The sequence below is a fragment of the Nerophis ophidion genome, linkage group LG17, assembly GCF_033978795.1.
Source record: "Nerophis ophidion isolate RoL-2023_Sa linkage group LG17, RoL_Noph_v1.0, whole genome shotgun sequence".
NCBI classification, from domain to species: domain Eukaryota; kingdom Metazoa; phylum Chordata; class Actinopteri; order Syngnathiformes; family Syngnathidae; genus Nerophis; species Nerophis ophidion.
This window is the reverse complement of record NC_084627.1, coordinates 14,504,200-14,527,689: the sequence shown is the minus strand read 5'-3', so window position 1 is coordinate 14,527,689 and position 23,490 is coordinate 14,504,200. Positions and strand designations below refer to the sequence as shown.

General features: G+C 39.1%; 2 protein-coding genes across 2 annotated transcripts in view; both read left to right on the top strand.

Moving 5' to 3' along the window:
• Nucleotides 1-1,959: 1,959 nt before the first annotated feature.
• On the top strand, nt 1,960-15,619 carry surf4 (surfeit 4). Its single transcript, XM_061876357.1, has 6 exons — nt 1,960-2,212; nt 8,490-8,676; nt 11,736-11,812; nt 11,889-11,932; nt 12,017-12,203; nt 14,497-15,619. Exons 1-6 carry the CDS (start codon nt 2,165-2,167, stop codon nt 14,761-14,763), a joined length of 810 nt encoding a protein of 269 aa, XP_061732341.1. The 5' UTR covers nt 1,960-2,164; the 3' UTR covers nt 14,764-15,619.
• A 3,355-nt stretch (nt 15,620-18,974) lies between these two features.
• The window catches only part of ass1 (argininosuccinate synthase 1), a 70,296-nt gene continuing 65,780 nt past the window's right edge, over nt 18,975-23,490 (top strand). The window contains exons 1-2 of the mRNA XM_061876356.1: nt 18,975-19,133; nt 20,292-20,408. Coding sequence (XP_061732340.1) covers nt 20,307-20,408 — 102 coding nt within the window. The 5' untranslated portion in view covers nt 18,975-19,133; nt 20,292-20,306. The remainder of the gene's footprint in view (nt 19,134-20,291; nt 20,409-23,490) is intronic.

Sequence of the window (23,490 nt, the reverse complement as noted above, 5' to 3'; positions counted from 1 at the left end):
AATAAGACTTTCGTGGCCACGGCATGAATCGAGCAACACAAATTGTGGTATCGCATGAAAAGAAGCAATGACACCAGGCCGACTGACTGGCAGAGACAGGCTTAAACAAGGGTCTTGATTAGAAACAGGTGCGCGGTTCGAACACCAGACGCAGGTGAAAATCATAAGTCGGCATGGTAACCAAACAAAACAAGGGAGCGCAAACAGGAACTAAAAGAGTCCAAAAACTATTATAACCCTAACCAAATAACTCTAAATTAGGTCTTTATTACTTAGAATATGTTCCCCTAGTGTCCAAATAACTTTAAATTGGTCATGATCTGTGGTCTGGATTATGTTTTTATTATTTTTTGGACTCTTTTAGTTCCTGTTTGCGCTCCCTTGTTTTGTTTTGGTTACCATGCCGACTTATGATCATTCTGTCATGACTGGGGGGTCGCAGCTTACTGCGAGGTTTGTTCTCCCGGGATGCAAACGGACTATTCCGGACAAGGCTTGCAGGTAGGAACATATTTATTAACTCGATAAATCTTGGCAGGGCATGAGGTAAACAAACATAAACTATGGCGTGGAACAAACACACAACTGTGGCATGAAATTAACAAACATAAATTATGGCTTCAAACAAACACGAAACTGTGGCAAGAAATAAACAAGACTTTAGTGGCCAAGGCATGAATCGAGCAACACGAACTGTGGTATATGAAAACAAGCAATGACACCAGGCCGGCTGACTGGCAAAGACAGGCTTAAACAAGGGTCTTGATTAGAAACAGGTGCGCGGTTCGAACACCAGAGGCAGGTGAAAATCATAAGTCGGCATGGTAACCAAACAAAACAAGGGAGCGCAAACAGGAACTAAAAGAGTCCAAAAACTATTATAACCCTGACCCTAACCAAATTACTCTAAATTAGGTCTTTATTACTTAGAATATGTTCCCCTGGTGTCCAAATAACTTAAAATTGGTCATGATCTTTGGTCTGGATTATGTTTTTATTATTTTTTGGACTCTTTTATTTCCTGTTTGCGCTCCCTTGTTTTGTTTGGTTACCATGCCGACTTATGATCATTCTGTCATGACTGGGGGGAGGGGGGGTCGCAGCTTACTGCGAGGTTTGTTCTCCCGGGATGCAAACGGACTATTCCGGACAAGGCTTGCAGGTAGGAACATATTTATCAACTCGATAAATCTTGGCAGGGCATGAGGTAAACAAACATAAACTATGGCGTGGAACAAACACACAACTGTGGCATGAAACAAACAAACATAAATTATGGCTTCGAACAAACACGAAACTGTGGCAAGAAATAAGACTTTTGTGGCCACGGCATGAATCGAGCAACACAAACTGTGGTATCGCATGAAAACAAGCAATGACACCAGGCCGACTGACTGGCAAAGACAGGCTTAAAAAAGGGTCTTGATTAGAAATAGGTGCGCAGTTCGAACACCAGAGGCAGGTGAAAATCATAAGTCGGCATGGTAACCAAACAAAACAAGGGAGCGCAAACAGGAACTAAAAGAGTCCAAAAACTAACAAAAACATGATCCAGACCACAGATCATAACAAAATTAAGTCTTTGCTGCTTAGAATATGTTCCCTATACTAAAGTGTTACCAAAAACATATAACTTTGTCTTGAATTTGAAAAAATATATTTGGGAATAAGCGGTAGGAAATGGATGGATGGATGGATGTATATATATATATATATTTCACTAATGAAGGGTTCGGTGAATGCGCATATGAAACTGGTGGGGTTCGGTACCTCCAACAAGGTTAAGAACCACTGCTGTATTTTAAGCTGGCGTTAAAAAAGATGGTTGCAAAAACACGCCTGTTCACGCGAGTTAGGTGTCAAAGTATTGAACATCGTAAGGAGGTTCGGTCGACGTGGCATACAGCGGTTGCAGAAGCGTGTCGAGGAAGAGGAGGGGGGACTGGCCGTCTGGGCTTCCTGGCTCGTCAAAACACGGTGCATTGTGGGGCGGAGGCGGCCTTTCTCTCGGTGTCCACATACTGGCAAGAAGCGGTAGTCGGCACGTCTTCCAAGTAAATAGCGTTAACAGGAGGGGGGGAAGAGTCTCAACCGAAAGAACGGAACACTCGTTCGGGGGCCTTGTTGTTCTTATCATCGCTAATCATCCGTGTAGTCCGCAAACATGGGGCAGGAGGATCTCATGAACAAGGCCGAAGACGTGGCAGACCAGGCAAGTTGAATATTAGCATCACACTTCTTTCTACGCTAGCTGCCGGCTACCGTGTCGTATTATGTCTTAATAAAAAAACAAAACAAAAAAATGGAACAGCCCCCGTTTGGTGTGTACTTTCTGACAGCGCGCTGTGTTCATTAGCATGACAAATAAGTTGACATCCACCGCCGTGTTGCTTTCACTTTGGCTAGTGAGCCTGGACGTAGACGGTGTCAATCACCGTGGAACCAAGTCATAGTCTGTATCAACAGGTACAAGTGCTGCGCATGCGCTCTCAGTAGCGCCTTTTATATAGTATGACGCTACCGTAAAGCTTGGCAGCTTAAAGACTCCTTTATTATTGCACACACTTTATTAAAAGGATCAAAATCCCATTACGTCGTGTTGTATACCTCACAGCTCAATGTGTTACTCAATTCATTCTTGATTCTCTTTTATATTCTTGGGGTTCGATTTTACTGAGAAATTCCCCAATGCCTGGAGTTATTTGGCTATTTTAAGTATGCATAGGGCCTATTTGGATTGGCTCCCATTTTGACCATTCATGCCTCACGCAGCAGCCATAGAGGGGAGTTGGTGAAAGCTGATTGGCTGACAGGGTCTGGCAGTGTTGACGTGGACCATATAGTGGGCGGGGCTAATCCTGTAGTAATGCTCCAAACAAATACATAACAAATAGAACTAATAGTAACCACTCGTGACGGTTTGATGAAGCGTCATGAAGCGTTTTGACACATTGCAAAACTGTATTGATACTGTGTTTATACTGTGTCACTGAATACTGACATCTGCTGGACGTTAAAAATCCCAACAGGCAACCTATGGACCGACTCAACTGACACTGATTTTATGTCCTAGTTCATGGGTGTCAAACTCTGGCCCGCGGGCCAAATTTGGCCCGCCGTGCAATTTCATTTGCCCCTTGAGGCAATATCAAATTAACATTAGAGCTGGCCCGCCGGTACTATACAGCGGCAACACTGCATTCGCCGCTAATACTCATACTTGCCAACTCTCCCGATTTTCTAACCATTCTCCCGAATTTCTACCCGGACAACAATATTGGGGCGTGCCTAAAAGGCACTGCCTTTAGCGTTGTCTGCAATATGTTGTCACGTCCACTTTTCCTCCATACAAACAGCGTGCCGACCAAGTCACATGATATATGTCACTTATACACACACTTAAGTGAAAGCCAACATACTTGCTCAACAGCCAAACAGGTCAGACTGAGGGTGGCCGTATGAACAACTTTAACACTGTTACAAATATGCGCCGCACTGTAAAGCCACACCAAACAAGAATGACAAACACATTTTGGGGGAAAACATCCGCACCGTAACACAACATAGACACAACAGAACAAATACCCACAACCCCTTGCAGCACTAACTCTTCCGGGATACTACAATATGCACCGCCCGCTACCACCTAAACCCGCCCTCCACCCCCAACCCCACCCATCTCATTCTTATTTTATTTTAAGATTTATTAGCCTGTGGAAAAATGTAATGTTGATATTTACCTCAGAAGGCTGCAAATAAAAAAGAGGCATTAAATGTTTTATTTAAATTGTATTTATTTTACCATTGATGTTTTTTTGTTTGTTTTTTTCAAAGTTGATTTTGCACTATTAAGTTATAAAAGTATTGCTTGTTCCATATTCACTGGTAAAGCAAATCATCGTAGCAAACTGAGCAATAATTAACAATTCATTCATGCACTTTCTCTTGCTACTTCAAGGCTTGAATGTAGGATTCATTCATTATTGTTATTTTATTTTCAAATGTATTATTAGCCTGTGGAAAAAGTTTATTTTGATATTTACCTCAGAAGGCTGCAAATAGAAAAGAGGCACTCAATTTGTATTCAAATTTTATTTCATATGCCATTGATATTTTTAAATTATTATTATTATTATTATTTGAAACGTGATTTTGCATGTCACTATAAAGTTATATAAGCCTTGCTTGTTCAATATTCAATGCAAAACTTGGTTGGGTCCCTATTAAAAGGTTCATTTGTTCAACTCTTGGCCCGCGGCTTTGTTCAGTTTTAAATGTCGGCCCACTCTGTATTTGAGTTTGACACCCCTGACCTAGTTAGTATATACAATAATATAAACCAAGTCATTGTATTTCATTTAGGATTATTTCATATCTTCATTTAAATAAAAATATATATTTTCTTATTTTTAGATACAGTCAATGAATAATAAGCCTGGCAACCCTTGACAATGAAGTTCAGCAGAGCCTCATCTAAGGCTGAAACGACGCGTCGACGACGTAAATACGTCGATGCCTTTTTAGTGCGTCGACGCGTCGCATTTTTACGTCACACTACCGTCATGGCGGAGCGCAAAGCAGACAATGCGAGCGAGGGGAAAAAAAGCACGCCAAAAGTGGTCAAAAGTGTGGAACTATTTCAATAAACGGCCTAATAATGTTGTACGCACACTGTGTCGAGCGGAAATGACCTATCATAGCAGCACAACGGCTATGAAAGAACATTTGAAAAGAAAACACCCGACAGCGTTCTTGCCATCACAATCAACTAGCCAATCATCCGCGTGAGTAGACGTCATCATTACACAAAAACATGAATGTGTCATTTGTATCTGCGTTGTAAATCCATAAACTAAAGCACTGTTTCCCTCTGAGAGGCGCGTTTGGCGTGCCTGTTCAGTGTTTACAAAGACGCGCTCCTCTTTAACGCTAACGTTAATTAGTTGTGCAAATACCTTTTACAACATTAACAGTTACATATACTATGTACAAACAAACAATATACTTTCACTTTAATCATACTATCATTGTTGTGTTATTCAACCATTTTAACAAGATAATGTGTGTAGTTACTAGACACACTTCTTTGCTCAGATTCAGATGAACTCAGCAACAATGAGGAAGACAACAATGACAGTAATGATGCTGAAATGTCAGAAATGAGTTAGTGTCTTATTTTGGAGAATCGCCCATTTCCAAGGATAAAAACCCATTAAAATGGTGGAAAGAACATCAGGCAAGGTTTCCAAATCTGGCAATGCTGGCTCGGTCTTACCCCTCAGTTCCAGCCACATCGACCCCTTCTGAGCGCCTATTTTCAGCTGCTGGGAATATTGTAAACAAGAAAAGAACCAGCCTCACCCCAGAGCATGTAGACATGCTAACATTTCTTCATTACAACTGTTAGTCACTCACTGGAATGAGTAGAATTGGTTATTGTGTACTATGTTGGACTGGATGTTTATTTTGCACATTTTAAAAGCAATACTTAATGTTTACTGTGCTCCAGGATATTTAGATTGGGACTTTTTGTGCTGGATGTTTATCTCTATTTTTGCACATTTTAAAGCAAAATAAGCAATACTTTTACTTTTGTTGAAATGTTTACACTGTTACAGAATATTTCGTTTTGCACTTTTTTGTATTGGATGTTAACTTTATTTTTGCACATTTTAGCAAGTAAGCAATACTTTTACTTTTGTTGAAATGTTTACACTGTTGTTACAGAATATTTCGTTTTGCACTTTTTTTGTATTGGATGTTTATCTTTATTTTTGCACATTTTAAAGCAAAATAAGCAATACTTTTACTTTTGAAATGCTTATAATATTGCAGAATAATAATTTATCTATAGATTAATCGATTAATTGGAAAAAAAAATCTATAGATTAATTGATAGAAAAATAATCGTTAGCTGCAGCCTTATCCTCATCCAGGATCTGCTTCCTGGTAGCTTGATGGTTAAAAATGAGACAAAGAAGAAGGGAATTAATTATCAAAAAAGAAACTGAGTAAGTTGTAGAATGGCTGTATACCTGAGTTTATCCTGGGTGTCTCTGGAACTTCATTTTCATGCCTGGCCCTATAATGCCTCAGACATTGAGGAGGTGGATTTGTTAATGTAGGACAATTCTGTCGTACAAATGTGACATTTAACCTGCAGAAAATATGAATAGTAAACTAATAATCATTTTGAAGAGATTTTGAATTCCAATTGATAAAGTGGAAACAGGATAAAACAACAAGGAAATTAACACAAATACCTTTTTTTTTCCCGATATATGATCAAAATATTACCCCACGTCGGAAATATTTATTTTTGCCTAAGGGTGCTCCATGATCTCCGACGTCGATAAAATACAAATGACCAACGACAGAAGTGCGGCGATTCTGTTGGTTTGCAGCAGCATTTCGATGACAGATGCGCTTCTTTATAAACACAGTTTGGCGCACAGGCGTCAGTTTAACACAGTTTGCGTATCAGTCACGTGACCGAAACAGCTCATGATCGGTCACGTGACTTTCTAAAAGCGGTACGCATACCGACACAGGGTTTTGCTCTATGAGCTCGACGCATGCATCGGTGTTGCCGGACCCATCACTAGTAACCACTAAAACAGAAGTAAACATGGAGATTAAGCGCAGTAAAGACGAAGAGAAGAACCTAATTAAGATAGAACACAATAAAAAGTGGCAGGATAATTGGAATGATGAAACAAAAGGTAGAGAGTATTGCAAACTCTATAGGAGAGAAGGTGTAATGAGAGGAGGCAATAGAAATAAGAAGGAAGAAGACATTATTACTAGCATGAGATTAGGACATACATATCTAAATAATTCATTGAAATTGATAGGGAAACATACTACAGGACTGTGTGATTATTGCTATCAGATAGAAAGTGTAGGACATGTTTTAATACATTGTAGGAAATACAATAGAGAAAGGGAAATACTGGAAAGTAAGTTAGCGAAAAATAATATTAGGTTAGCAGTGGAAGATATATTAGGATTGAACTGAGAACACATCGGATATAAAGCAATATACACATATTTAAAAAAAAAACACTGGGTTAAATAAAAGAATATAGAGTAGGGATCCACCTCGGTCCACACTCCTTTTCAGTAGGTGGCGATAATGCACACCAGAAGGTTGCTTGCCAAACGCCATAAAAACAAAAGAAGAAAAAGTAGAATTATTAGTACTTTATTGACTCCTTCAGGAGGGTTCCCTAAGGAAATTTTTAATTCCCGCAGCAGTGTATAGAATTGAATAAATAAAAAAAGCTAATAATGAAGGTATAAAGGACAGAGCAGGCTGTACTTCCTAAGGAGGCTGTGCTCCTTCAACATCCGTAAAAAAACTATTGTGGATGTACTACCAGTCTGTGGTTGCCAGTGTTCTGTACTACAACGTAATGTGTATTCTCATTTTTGCTTTTTATTTTTATTCTTATTGTGATATCTTTCTATTTTGTTTCCATTTACCGTATTTCCTTGAATTGCCGCCGGGGCGCTAATTTATTTAAAACCTCTTCTCACTCCTGCGCTTACCAAAGGCATACGGTAAAAGTAAGCATGCGCTAATTATTTTAAAACCTCTTCTTACTCTGGCACTTACCAAAGGTATGCAGTAAAATGTTTTGTGTGATGTAAGTTTGGACCTTAAATCCTACTGAATAGCTCTTAATCTTCTTCCCTTTCATGCGATTTCAAATTACCGGTATTGAAATCAGCCTCCTCCATTTTGAAAATGATGACAGGGGAGGGGTCACTCAAGACGTCACGAGTTTGACCAGGCAGTAATACTAAGCATGCGCTAATTATTTTGGGAAGCGAGTTTGACCTGGCAGTAATTCAAGGCAGGCGCATACTATATGCTCTGCGGCAATTCAAGGAAATACGGTATACCCTAATTATTTAGTCTTTACTTTTTAAATTTGATCTCAATTTTGTACACTGCTGCTGGAATTGTAATTTTCCTGAGGGAACTCTCCCGAAGGAATCAATAAAACGCTATCCATCTATCTAGCTATCCAGCTATCTAGCTATCAATGGAAATAAAATAGAAAATATAACTAAGAATACAGAAAAAAAAAAACAAGAATAAAAATATAACAGTAAAAATAAGAATATAACAAGAGAAACTAGGCAAGTCACAGCACTGTTATTTTGAAGCCAAACACACTTTAATTAAATGGACACTATTGAACTTTCTTGAGTTGTTGACCTCAAAAAACTACAGGTGGTGGGACATTACTTTCAGCTAACTTTGTAACAGTTTGTACAAAAAATGGGAGTAAAGCAGGACCAACTGGTTCTCCAAGGTTTCGGTTGAACTAATCAGCGTTCTCTATGAAATCTTGACATAATTTGGGAAGCCTGCCCAACCCCAAGCCAGAAATTCATGTGTGCACGTTTCCGACCTTGTTTGCCGCACACATAAAGACAATTCTATTCTTTCTTCCCCCCTCCCCCTTCCTGTCGTACAGTTCCTGCGAGTCACCAAACAGTACCTGCCTCACCTGGCACGTCTCTGTCTCATTAGCACCTTCCTGGAGGACGGCATCCGCATGTGGTTCCAATGGTACGAGCAGCGAGACTACATCGAGGCTACGTGGGGCTGCGGCTACTTCCTGGCCACGTGCTTTGTGCTCATTAATCTATTAGGGCAGCTCGGTGAGTTACCCGGTTACCGTGGATAGCGCCTGAAGGTTGTTTTTTTAATTCATGCCACTAAAGATAGTGTCAAGCAAATGTCAGGTTTGAGACCTTTATTTGAACATATCAAGTCTATCTGTGTTGGCCCTGCAATGAGGTGGCGACTTGTCCAGGGTGTACACAGCCTTCCGCCCGATTGTAGCTGAGATAGGCTACAGCGCCCCCGCGACTCCTAATGGAATAAGCGGTAGAAAATGGATGGATTGAAAAATAGTTATATGCATAGTTTTAAATGAGGTTCTCCCTGAAACTGAGACTATTTACTAGAGAATTAGTTCATATTACTGTATAATATGATAACAATTAATGTATAGTTCATTTATTGACATGGTTGACATCTCTTTCTTTACTATCATTTTTCTGCATGCTACTCTAAAAGGGTTTGTTTAAAGCCCACTGCAATGCATTGTCAATAACGTATAATTATGATTACATCAGTGCCTAATTTGGTCTCAAAATAATGTTGATTATTATATTAATATATCATTAATCGGGAATAATTTGTGGGTGAATATGTTCAGCAAGTTTAGTTATTGGCTCAGTTCTAATGATACCACTTCAGCTCTGCATTCTTTGTGTTGTAGTGTTACTGGTAAAGATTATCACTACTGTTGCGCTAAATCAGGGGTCGGGAACCTTTTTGGCTGAAAGAGCCAAGAAGCAAAATATTTTAAAATTTATTTCCGTAAGAGCCATATAATATATACTTTTTTAACACTGAACACATTTAAACGTGTGCATTTTTAAGTAAGACCAACATTTCTAGAGTACAATAGGTCTCTTATCCTTTGTAATAACGTTGTTATTCTGAAGCTAATTGTGGAGGGGCGTGGCCTGCGGGCCTGAAACGAAGCGGGGTGTTGCCAGGACCAGCCTCGAAATCAGCGACAGGCGCGTAGATGGCCCACCTGGGCTTTGTTATCTAATCACCTGTCGCTCTGTTATAAGCAGCAGCCAGGAGGAGAGACAGGGTTGGAGCTGGAGCCAGAGTGCGATCGAGAACGAAAGAGAAAAATACATCTGCTGGAAAGCAACTGAGAGACTTATTGAAAAATATAACAATATTGCAACCCTGAAACAGGCTCTCATGTCAGTGCTTGGTGGTCTGAAGAACGCCCAGGAGAGCAAGCCCCACACTAACCAATAATAAATAAATACCTTTTTACCATTAACGCAACTTCTTGAACATAAAAAAGCATGAGAATGTTTTATATTTTGAACGTTATTTTTAACACTGTGATTACAAGCGGAATCATTCATTACTTTACGTGTTAAGCAATGTCAGCTCAGATTTATCCGAGAGCCAGATGCAGTCATCAAAAGAGCCACATCTGGCTCCCGAGCCCTAGGTTCCCTACCCCTGCGCTAAATCAATCAGTCACCTATCAGCATTGGCCGATTTCCTTGCAAAGGTACGTGACCAGCCAATGCCGATAAAGGCTGATCCTTAATGGCTGATACTTTATTTTTATTGTGTATTTCCATACACAGTGTGGAGCCCCTCCACTAATGCCGCAAATACTCTGCATTTTATGTTACTATCACTGGAGAACAAGGCCAAACATGTTTTACCAAGTAAGAACAGGCACAGAGAGGAAGGGATGCTAATCGCTAAGCTTTGATTGATTGATTGATTGATTGATTGATTGATTGATTGATTGATTGAAACTTTTATTAGTAGATTGCACAGTATAGTTCATATTCCGTACAATTGACAACTAAATGGTAACACCCGAATACGTTTTTCAACTTTAAGTCGGTGTCCACGTTAATCAATTCATGGTACAAATATATTCTATCAGCATAATACAGTCATCGCACAAGTTAATCATCAGAGTATATACATTGAATTATTTACATCATTTACAATCCGGGGGTCGGGATGCGGAGGGGGCTGCGACGGGGTTAGGTTGGGTTGCTATCATCAGACTTTAGTCATCAACAATTATATCATCTCAGAAATGGACATTGTAACAGTGTAGGTGTCACTTTGTAGGTTATGTACAGCAAGTGGTGACCATAGTGAGCTCAGACAGCATTGGAGCGAGTATATACATTTGATTATTTACAATCCGGGGAGGGGTTTAGGTTAGGGTTGTAGCTATCTTGTAAACTTTGAGATGTCTAGATGTAACAGCAGAAATGTAACCTTGAATTTAAGAAATAGATTAATAAGAATCCAGAGTGAATATAATAGAACAGCAACTGTTGTGCTTTGTTGATGTGTGTAGCAGCCAGGTTACACATAAGGTGAGGGCAGATCAATACATATATTGATACTGTCAATGCCAAGACGAGTATCAGTATTTGATCAATTTAGATATATATTATTATTCACACAAAATATTTTTTTTGTATTTTTTTTACATTTGTAAATAAATAGAATAAGGCCCTGGATACAGGAGGACATTGTCGGCACTAACCAAATGATTTTAAAGAGTAGTTTTGTTAAGTTATTGTGTACTATTGACTTTGTTTTGCTCAAACAATGGTATGTAATAAGGGACTAGGAAACTAAATAATATTCGGTTATTGTTACACTTGCAACAGCACTAACCATAAATAAATAAATCATTTAATACATGTAATGGGTATTAGATGATCTCACTCATCTGACACCCACCCCTAATAATTAATAATTAATAATTACAGCCACTTCAGTTCACTACCTGTTTTTTATTTTCCCTGTGTAAGGGCACAAAAAGAGGCATCTATTTTTTTCAAGTGGTCATTTACGCTGTCAAATCAAAGGTAATGTATAAGATAATGTAAATAATTTGAAATAGTTACCACACTTTTGTTCACATGCAAACAGTTGAGCTCATTGTGCCTTTTCCAATAATAACTTTCTTCAGTTTCCTGATTGGCTAAAATTGTGTTTGTTTGAGGGGCTCGCTTGCTATCTTGCTTTGGTCCGGCTTAACAGCATGAATGCATTTCTCTGTGGATGGATTTTTGAGGAAAATGTCAGAGTATATTCTTTTAATATCCATTTGCAATGCTGTGTATCCAACCAGGTGCTTGTATCCTCATCCTCAGTAGAAATTTTGTACAGTATGCCTGCTTTGGATTATTTGGCATCATTGCGCTACAGGTGAGCATTAATAAGTGTATAGTGAATGAATGAATGTAGATGTGTCTAATCTAATCTTTTTGTATCGCCCCACCAGACTATTGCCTACAGCATTTTATGGGACGTAAAATTTTTGATGAGGTCTGTAACACAGGTCTGAACTATTTATCGAAATATTGTAATTTTTCTACCAGGTGTGAGTCCTTTTCCTTCTCTTCCAATCAGAAACCTCGCCCTGGGAGGCGGTCTCCTCCTGCTGCTGGCTGAGTCTCGTTCGGAAGGAAAGAGCATGTTTGCTGGAGTGCCGTCCATGGGGGAGAGCTCGCCGAAGCAGTACATGCAGCTGGGCGGGCGGTTACTGCTGGTCCTTATGTTCATGTCTCTGGTCCATTTTGACACCAGCTTCATCTCTGTGAGTACTGACACATTTACTACACAATGTGTCATTCTAAGTGGCAGAAATGTATTAGAAAGTATCCAGTAACAAATGTGTCCACATCGTTTAATTTACTGCATCATGTACTTAATGAAATACATTTTTGTGACCGCTAAGTGTTGTCAAAACACAAATTAACATAGATATGTCAAAGTTAGTGTTTTTCTTACCCACCATTGTTCTCTTGAGTAATTTCACGTGATCGAACCTTTCCAAACATTCCTTACTACAAAATAATAAAAGTATGAACCGTATTTTCCGGACTATCAAGGACACAGGGATATAAGCCGCACCCACTGAATTTTAGAAGAAAAATATATCCATCCATCCATCCATTTTCTACCGCTTGTCCCTTTTGGGGTGAGGGGGGTGCTGGAGCCTATCTCAGCTGCATTCCGGCGGAAGGCGGTGTACACCCTGGACAAGTCGCCACCTCGTCGCAGAGCCAACACAGATAGACAGACAACATTCACACTCACATTTACACAGTAGGGCCAATTTAGTGACCCGGAGGGAACCCACGCAGTAACGGGGAGAACATGTAAACTCCACACAGAAAGATCCCGAGCCCGGGATTGAACCCAGGACCACTCAGGACCTTCGTATTGTGAGGCACATGCACTAACCCCTGTTCCACCGTGCTTGCTGCCAAGAAAAATATATTTTCCATATATTATATATAGCCGCAAACATGTACTTTATGAAATAAGTTATTTACACAGAAATATTTAGTCAATGTTTATTTACATACCTGATTGTTTCCAAACAGTGTCTATAACACGGCAGTAAAACGGTGGATTAAACAAAACAGAAGCCATCGTCATGGACCCAATAGCTGCGGAAGATAGCTCTTCAATCAGCTTAACAAACTCCATATAATTCCACGGTGACGTTTTAGTGAATTTACGAAACCTAAACCATACAAAAAAGAATGCCACTGTAAGTTAATAATACTAACTGAGGCACTCGTAAATGTGTTGGCATATTATTAAAGTCACTTGCTTTATTACATTAAGATAGCATGTACAGACATGCATGAAAACACACCTACAGACATCACGCATGGGAATGTTCATTAAGAATTGTTTGTTATATTGTAAAACTTGAAAATGTTGCTGGGAGTAATAAATTAAAAATCCATATTACTAGAATTGCTATGGACGGCTGGAACAGTGGTTCTCAACCTTTTTTCAGTGATGTACCCCTTGTGAACATTTTTTTAATTCAAGTACCCCCTAATCAGAGCAAAGCATTTTTGGTTGAAAAAATTGAGATGAAGTAAATTACAGCACTATGTCATCAGTTTCTGATTTATTAAATTGTATACCTGTGCAAAATATTGCTCATTTGTAGTGGTCTTTCTTGAACTATTTGGAAAAAATATATATAAAAATAACTAAAAACTTGTTGAAACATAAACAAGTGATTTAATTATAAATAAAGATTTCTACACATAGAAGTAATCATCAACTTAAAGTGCCCTCTTTGGGGATTGTAATAGAGATCCATTTGGATTCATGAACTTAATTCTAAACATTTCTTCACAAAAAGAGAAATCTTTAACATCAATATTTATGGAACATGTTCACAAAAAATCTTGCTGTCAACACTGAATATTGCATTGTTGTTTTTTTTTTTCCACAGTTTATGAACTTACATTCATATTTTGTTGAAGTGTTATTCGATAAATATATCTATAAAGGATTTTTGAATTGTTGCTGTTTTTAGAATATTTTTTAAAAATCTCACGTACCCCTTGGCATACCCTCAAGTACCCCCAGGGGTACACGTACCCCCATTTGAGAACCACTGGGCTAGAAGACCAAACTTCGTGTAAACAGAAGAGCACTGCAGAACTGTTCAAAAGATGGCACCATCGCACAAACAGTAACACACTTATTCAGTGTATGCTTTGTTTTTTAAAGCTGTTTGCGTTTTGAATGTCAGTGCAGAAAAATCCCTAAATTACCCGCCCCGTTTTAAATGGCGCAGAGTTCAAAGCCAAGGAAAAATGTAACTGCTTATAGTCTGGAATTTTCGGTACTATGATTCCTGCTGATATCGCATTGGGTTAATATCGTAATCAACCAACACTATGGTTTTATCTCTATTATATTGGAAGTGCATAAGTCGTATCGGGACACCCCTTCTTATTATGTAATCGGCCAAAATTTAACGAGGATCCAGGAAATTGCGTTATTTTTCTAATACATTCTATGGTTATCATCATATTTTCCTTTTAACATTACCAGTTTCCTATCCTCCCCAGATCCTGCAAAACCTGGTGGGCACCGCCCTCATCATCCTGGTGGCTATCGGCTTCAAGACCAAGCTGGCGGCGCTGACCCTGGTCCTGTGCCTCTTCGCCATGAACATCTACTTCAACGCCTTCTGGAACATCCCCGCCTACAAGCCTATGCACGACTTCCTCAAGTACGACTTCTTCCAGACCACTTCGGTCATCGGCGGCCTGCTGCTGGTGGTGGCCCTCGGGCCCGGCGGCGTGTCAATGGATGAGAAAAAGAAAGAGTGGTAGGCAAACAAATGAAACGCGAATCACACAGCACCACTAACTTACCCCCACATACCAACTGGGACTCAAAGACCCCCCTCTCTGCTGGTTCACCTGGATACACAGGGTTTACTTCATATAAATACATATATTTTGTTTTATATATTTTTTTGGGGGGGGCCAAAACCATAACTATTGCTCCACCTCACAACTTCTATTTTGGTTATATACTTTACAAACCCTTGAGTCAAACATAATTCTAAGCTGTCCTGTGTGAGCCAACTATATCATATTTTATTGTTCTTATCGTTGATGAATCTTCATACGTTGTGACTAAGATGCAGTTTGCCACCCTGGATGCCAATCAGGTGGTCTTTCTTGAGGTGTAGCAGCATATCGTTAATGAGAGTCGGGGCCCCGGGGCACTTATTTGACAGCGTCTCACTTCCACACTCTCCTCCAGCCTTCCATTTAGCTGTGCACCCTCAAAGTAAACTTGACAGGCAACCCACGTTAGACGTTGGTTACTCAGTGGTGGATCGTCATCTTCCATTTTGAAAATCACACCACAGCTGTTAGAGCCAGGACTCGTCATCGGGCGCATTGAACGCCGAACCAGTGAACTTGTTTGATGGGGTGTAACAGGTAGTGGGGAGGCTGTGTGTATGTCTTTGTGAAATGCCATATTATGCGGTCTAGGAACGCAAAGAGGACTAAGCAGAGTCACGCCAACTTTTTTTTTTGTCTCTGCTTCGTGCTTTTTGCCTTGGAAAATAAAATATTCTGTGTATTGACTTTCAGAAGTTTATATTGTATTTTTGATTCTTTTTTTTCAATTTGGAGGTTCATGTCAGAAAATAAAATAAAAATTAAACCGTGAGAGTGACTTTCTCCTTTTCAGATGACTTTTTCAAATTGTTTGAGGTCGGGAATAAAATTAAATGCCGCCCGCATTAAAATGTTTAGAGCCTGGGTCTCAAAGTCAAGGTCCTCGGGCCAGATCTGAACTATCTATGGCCCTGGCAATGACATTTGAATAGTATTAGATGTGTCCCGCAGGCCACAGCTGCCTGCTACTGTTTTGCACGCAGTAATACTCCATTCCCCACAATGCAACGGTAGCCTGCAAACTAACTGCAGCTGCGAGTGGGCCTCGACTTCATTATTCATCAGCATTCAGGGCAGATCTCAACTTTCAGCAACCCCCTCCCCTAATAATGGCTGAACGGAAGGTGGACGGTGAGAAAAGGAGGTTTCAAGCCAGGTGGGTGGCGGTGTACATGTTCACAGAGGTAAAAGGCAAACCTGTGTGAAAGAATTTAATGTAAGAAGGCACTATGGAACGTCTAAGAAACACCGAGACAAGAATATGGACACGAGACAAAGGCTACAGAAAGTGAAAGAATTAAAAATGAGGTCTCAAGTCCTGGCAGGCTCTGTTCACAAAAGCCTCATCACAACGCTATTGTGTCATTTTGATAACTGACACCATGTTTAATTATAATTGGAATATTTGAATGATGATAAATGAATGTGTTGTGGCAGTATGCTGATTTTACCAATGCGGCGATCTGTTGCTTTTCCAAACATTTTTAATAAACTTCCAACATTAGAATGCTGAACAGGAAGCGTTTAAAGTTTGATGGCTTTGTAAAAATCCTGAGAGAAAATCCAAGTTCGTTGTGTTCTTCATGGTGTTTTTGAACTGCTTAAACATACGTCAAATGTTTTGCAAAGAGGATTATTTGTAGTTTGGAAATTTTCAGAATGTACTTGTTAAATTTTTGGCCAAAAGTGAGACAAAGAAAATAATCTGAAATTGTCTTTATTTTTAAGTTATTATGTCATGATTTTACCAGTCCGTACCGCGTGGAAATAGATTTTCCTTCATGCGACCCTTGAGCTGAAATGAGTATGACACCCCTGGTTTAAGACTACACAAAAATGTGTAAAATGGTTATTTTGTAGCCATTGATTACATCCTCAAGACATATTTTTAGAACCTCTGCAGCCTTGCTAAGTGACTTGACTGGTGTTTATATACAGTATACAATTTATAACCACATCTGCGTACAGTTGGCATCTGGTTGCTGGGCAACACAAAGGCAAGTCATTTACAAAACGGCTAAATAACAGTGGACCCACTATTGACCCTTGGGGTATTTCCATGTCATTATTTGGTAACATTTTATAATAAGTAAGCACTACCTAGGAATATTTCCAACATGAATACTCATTAGTATGCAGTTTAAAAACAGTCATAAATGTAACCAGTTGGTGAATATCTGTATACTCAATGTGTAAGTGTTTGTATAAATGTCTAGAGATTATCGAGTCTCATTTATGTGGATTTTCTAAATGATCTAAGCATTGACTCAACCTAAAATGTAGAAATGCTGAATAAATCATTTAAAAGTATAGTATAACTGTATGCAACGATTAAAACGTTTTTATAGTTGATCTTAATGTGGTAATGAGTGCAACTGTTACTGCACATTAATGACTATCAATGTTGGAAATATGCTTTATTGATTAAGAATCTGGGATTTATGAATGCCTAATAGTGTGTACGTATATTATCTAAAAAAGATGGCATAACATCATTAAACTTGACGCTCCGTTCCCAATCCAACCAACCCCCCATTTCGAAAAATTGCAAAACCCAAAACCAGTAAAGTTGGCACATTGTGTAAATCATAAATAAAAACAAAATACAATGATTTTCAAATCATTTTCAAGTTATATTTAATTGAATGGACTGCAAAGACAAGATATTTAACGTTCGAACTGGAAAACTTTATTTTTTGCAATTTCGAATCATCGTTTGGAATTTGATGCCTGCAGCATGTTTAAAGAAAGCTGGCACAAGTGGCAAAAAAGACTGACAAAGTTGAGGAATGGTCATCAAACACTTATTTGGAACATCCCACAGGTGAACAGGCTAATTGGGAACAGATGGGTGCCATGATTGGGTATAAAAGCAGCTTCCATGGAATGCTTAGTCATTCACAAACAAGGATGGGGCGAGGGTCACCACTTTGTAAACAAATGCGTGAGCAAATTGTCGAACAGTTTAAGAACAACATTTCTCAAACAGCTATTGCAATGAATTTAGGGATTTCACCATCCACAGTCCATAATATTATCAAAAGGTTCAGAGAATCTGGAGTAAAAACTGCACGTAAGCGATGATATTACAGACCTTCGATCCCTCAGGCGGTACTGCATGAAGAGCGACATCGGTGTGTAAAGGATATCACCACGTGGGCTCAAGAACATTTCAGAAAACCACTGTCAGTAGCTACAGTTCGTCGCTACATCTGTAAGTGCAAGTTAAAACTACTATGCAAAGCAAAAGCCATTTATCAACAACACCCAGAAACGCGACCGACTTCGCTGGGCCAGAGCTCACTAAGACGGACTAATGCAAAGTGGAAAAGTGTTCTGTGGTCTGACGAGTCCGTATTTCAAATTGTTTTGGAAACTGTGGACATTGTGTCCTCCGGAACAAAGACGAAAGCATCTGGGGGTGTATTAGTGTCCAAGGCATGGGTAACTTACACATTTGTGAAGGCACCATTATTGCTGAAAGGTACATACAGGTTTTGGAGCAACATTTGTTGCCATCCAAGCAACATTATCATGGACGCCCCTGCTTATTTCAGCAAGACAATGCCAAGCCAAGGTTTCTCATAGTCATCATGGTTGACGTCCTACTGAGGTGAGTTTTTCCTTGCCCTTATGTGGGCCCTACCGAGGATGTCGTTGTGGTTTGTGCAGCCCTTTGAGGCACTTGTGATGTAGGGCTATGTAAATAAACATTGATTGATTGATTGATGTTCTCAAGCAGTGTGGGGGGTGGGGGGGATTTTGATTTTTTTTTTTTAATTTATTTATTTGTCATGAAAAAGGGAGGTTTTTTGGGTTGGTGCACTAATTGTAAGTGTATCTTGTGTTTTTTATGTTGATTTAAAAAAATGAAAATAGATAAAAATAATTAAAAAAAAAAAAATTAATTAAAAATTATTCTACGGCCCGGTACCAATCAAGCCGCGGTACCATTTTTGTTCAATATTGACTCTTGATTAATTCTTATTATATGAAATAACAAACAGGTCATTTTGTGTCCATCAAAAAAAATAAACTAAGATAAAATTGATAATAAAAATAATAAATAAAATGGGTATAAAGTAAAGACAACTGTTGTCAGGTGGAACTTAATCAGTTGGGGTTTTCCTCCCAATGAAGGGAATGAGAGTGACGTCACAAGCAGCGGGCCAATCAGATTGGAGTGGATGCCTCTTACTCTGCTGTCTACAAATCACGCCATCCTGAGCGACGAGCTAACATTCTCCGAGCTCTTCTCTCCTAACAGCGGCATTTTGGGAAGTTTTGTAAGTATATCTTACAATTATTGCAATCAAATGTTGGCATAATTGCTTCAAATTACTGCGCCAGCTGCAAATACGCCGAATGCATTTCGTGTCGACGTCACCACAAATAATGAGCGTGACAAGAGCATAATTTGGCGGTTAGCACGTTTCCTTTTTTGTTGGCGTTTTACTACTAAGAATGAGTTAGACTATTTTTAGAACCCGCTGCGGTATCTTTTAGGGCGGCCACAAAGTGTAAAAAATGGGTTAGAACCTCCATTAATCGAGTAACATTTGATTAAAAGCTTGCTCGTAATGATGCATTTGAAACGCTCCAAAAATGTGGGAATTTTAAAAGTTTCCTCACATAGCATTGCTGCCTGACTGACAAAGTTGCTTTTTAAAAAGAGAAATAAAATACAACCTGTTGATTGCGATGCGTTCTATTTATTTACTCACTTTTTGCCATAATAAAACAGTTTATTACCACATATGTGTTTAGGTTTTGTGAGTACATACAGTGGGGCAAAAAGTATTTCGTCAGCCACCGATTGTGCAAGTTCTCCCACTTAAAACGATGACAGTGGTCTGTAATTTTCATCATAGGTACACTTCAACTGTGAGAGACAGAATGTGAAAAACAAATCCAGGAGTTCACATTGTAGGAATTTTAAAGAATTTATTTGTAAATTATGGTGGAAAATAAGTATTTGGTCAACCATTCAAATCTCTCACTGATGGAAGGAGGTTTTGGCTCAAAATCTCACGATACATGGCCCCATTCATTCTTTCCTTAACACGGATCAATCGTCCTGTCTCCTTAGCAGTTCAGTACATATTCCGTACAATTGACCACTAAATGGTAACACCCGAATAAGTTTTTCAACTTGTTTAAGTCGGGGTACACGTTAATCAATTCATGTCATGTAGTCAGATGAAACCAAAATAGAACTTTTTGGTATAAACTCAACTCGTCGTGTTTGGAGGAAGAAAATACCTCTGTCATCATTTTAAGTGAGAGAACTTGCACAATCGGTGGCTGACTGAATATTGTTCTATCCGCTAAGTGCACGAGCTGGAAAAGCTGGATTTTTGCTCTTGAATGTCAGACACTGAATACCCAGTACAAATAAGTTAAATATTGACTGGCTAACTGATGTTTCCTCTCTGTGTGGTTAGGAATAAGACGCCATCATGTCTAAAGGTACAGTGATCCTGGCCTACAGTGGCGGACTGGACACTTCCTGTATTCTGGTGTGGCTCAAGGAGCAGGGCTATGATGTAATAGCTTACATGGTAAGATTTAGGCAAATGTATTTGTTCATCTTGCCACTCAGCTGTTTTCAGATGTTGTGTGTGCCTCATTTGTTGGGACAACAATAGCACTTAACTCCACAATAATGCCACTGATGACTAGCAGGTTTTTTTTTTTTTAGGGGCGGGCAACTGCATAATAGGCAGATTTTCCCATACAGCAGCAGCGTAAACCCTCAAATCTCAGCAACAATTTCATCATAAATTGTCAACAAACATATACAATAATATACAAAGAAAACTTGCATAAACAATGGAAACTCAATTGTATTAACAGGGTTAATAAAAAGTAATGTTTGTGGAGTAAAGCAAATTTCTCCAAAATAAACAATGTAAACATGAATAATGGGTTCCAGCCTCAACAAAAGCCCACATTTTAGTTAATAAACTTAAAACACTATATATTAAATAAACATAACAAGGGGGTGATGGATCAACATTCTCTTTATTAACAAGGCAAAAACAACAAGCTGCTGTCTTCTGTATGTGCACGCACACTCACAGAAATCTTTTTGGTTTCCTCACAAATGATCAGAAATCACAAAAATCCTTAACTTTAAAGGGGAACTGCACATTTTTGGGAATTTTGTTAAACATTCACAAAGACAGGAATGTTTCGCTTTTTAACATATAAACATTGGCTCGTTCTAGGTGGCGAGCAATTCAGCTATTGGGAGCAAACAATTCTATCTTTAATCACTTTTAAAGAGCATTCAAAAACCATCAGCAATAATTTAATTACGTTCCGTAACCCTTTTTAAAAACCAAGCTGTTGTGACATTGTTATTGTAAAAGCGAGCACTAAGACATCGCAATGCTACGGTATTAGCCGTAAGAGCTAGTTACGGAACGAGATAAGTTAGCTTCTACGTCAACACAAAAGGCTTTTGAGTTTGTAATGCACAACACTGCGATACGACAACAATTTGTAGTGACTGAAAAACATGTAAAGTATTAGCTCACATTTAACCTTTTGTTTGTACACAGCTGAGCTAGCCAGACAGCGTATGTTACCTAGTTGTAATAACACGCATGGCGTGCTTCGTCTATTATGGTTGATATATAGTGACTCACTCACTGGTACAGTTGTTTGTCTGGTCCAGCTGGCGGTGGACGTTTCCTGTTCATTTTAGGGTAAGCAATCCATTTATGTCAAAATAGCTTTGCTCCAAATTCCATATTCCATCACTTTGACCTCACTCTCCAGACCTCCGTCTGCTCAAACGTCTCACTCTTCTTTCGTGCTCGCTTCTATAATCAGCAGTATATTTAGCTTCGAAAGTATAAGGTTGTGAATCCTCATTTGTCAAAAAATAGTCGTCTTTTTTGTCTGTTACCAAGTCTGCCATGATTAGAAAACATACTCGTGTTTGATTCCGCAAGTAGGAACACATTTTTGCCAGAAGTCGGACATGCGCTGCTATGGAAGCGGAAATCAATGCACGGAAGAAATCCGTCTCGGAAATTATTAAAATGATCAAAATACGGTAAATATTGAACACCTTATGTTATGAGGGTGTCTGTTACTACATTATATATATACTTGCAGTGTGTATATAAACACTGCTGTGAGGTTTTGAAGTTGTTTTAGAGTGATTTGAAGGCTGCAACAGTTCTTTAAAACCGTAAAAAAAAGAAAAAACTGAAAAATAAGTGTTCTTGTCTCGATAGGCAACTGTCCAAGAAAAAGTGCAATTCTCCTTTAACAACCATATTGATACAATAATACACATTTAAAAAAGTTAAATCCACTTATATTAACATCGGCTTGGGTGGAGTTGACAAGAAAGCCTGCTTCATCGATCCTTCCATACTTAAGAGCGCCATTAATGTACTTTATTTTTCGGACCATGAGGCGCACTGTATTATAAGGCGCATTAAAGAGGTCATACTATGTTTTCTCTTTCAACATTTAAAACACTTCCACATAATGTGTAATGGTGGTTCTTTGGTCAAAATGTTGCATGGATTATGTTTTACAGATCATCTTTCAGCCGTTTTGTGACTCTGTCTTAAGTACGCGCCGTTTTGTGGGCAGTCTGATTTATGTGGCTCCACTTTGACAGCGCCCATCCCCATCATTTTTGTTGTAGGTTTTGGCGCTTCAATAGCGAATCTACTGAGTAAGTTTGAACTATACGCTACTTTGTATTAGGGTTGTACGGTGTTCTGGTACTAATAAAGTACCGCGATATTAATTAATTAAAATGAGTAGTTTACGGCCTTTGAAAAATACCAGTACCGTTCCTTCATCTGAATGCTGCTGTGCGGCGGTGACTACAAAGCCTAGGCGCATGATTATGAGTGTGTCAAAACGCACACACAAAGAGAATACAAGCAATAACATCTTAGAGAGGAAGAATGGCAAAAAACCTACTATTCTATTGGTTCATAAAGGGAGTGCGTGAAGCACAATATACAGGTATTTGGGCTTTAAAACTTACGGTAAAAGTGATGCTTTAAACAGGTAGGTGGCGCACTGTAAGTGTTGCTTTAAAACATGCCTCGCTAAACAGGGTGGTTAGTATTACCACCGTTGCTTCGATTGTAAGATGCATCCTAGGATGCACTGGGACACATCATCAGTGATATGCCTGAGATCATTGGGGGTGTAAAATATATTCAGGAAGCGTCATGAATACAAAGGATTATGGGTATTTGTTGTGTTGCGTTTATGTTGTGTGTACTGTGAGGATGTTCTCCCGAAATGTGTTTGTCAATCTTGTTGGGTGTGGCTTCACAGCGTGGCGCATATTAGTAAGTGTTAAAGTTGTTTATATCACAACCATCAGTGTACTCAGTATCACCCGGTATGCCTTTCAATCATGAACGTGTACATTTCGGAAGCTGCACACATGTTGCCGGACCAACAATTGGTCCGTACATATTGTTGAAGGTGTCTAAGGCAAGACTCACAGCACGCCTATATTCTTGTAATCAGGATGAACGCTAATGCATAGTCGCGGGAATGTTAGCTGCTCCATTTGTCATCGTTACTCTGTGAAATAGGATTAAATAGCTCTGTGAGTGGTAAAGGCGGACAACCTCTGATGTATTTCAGCGG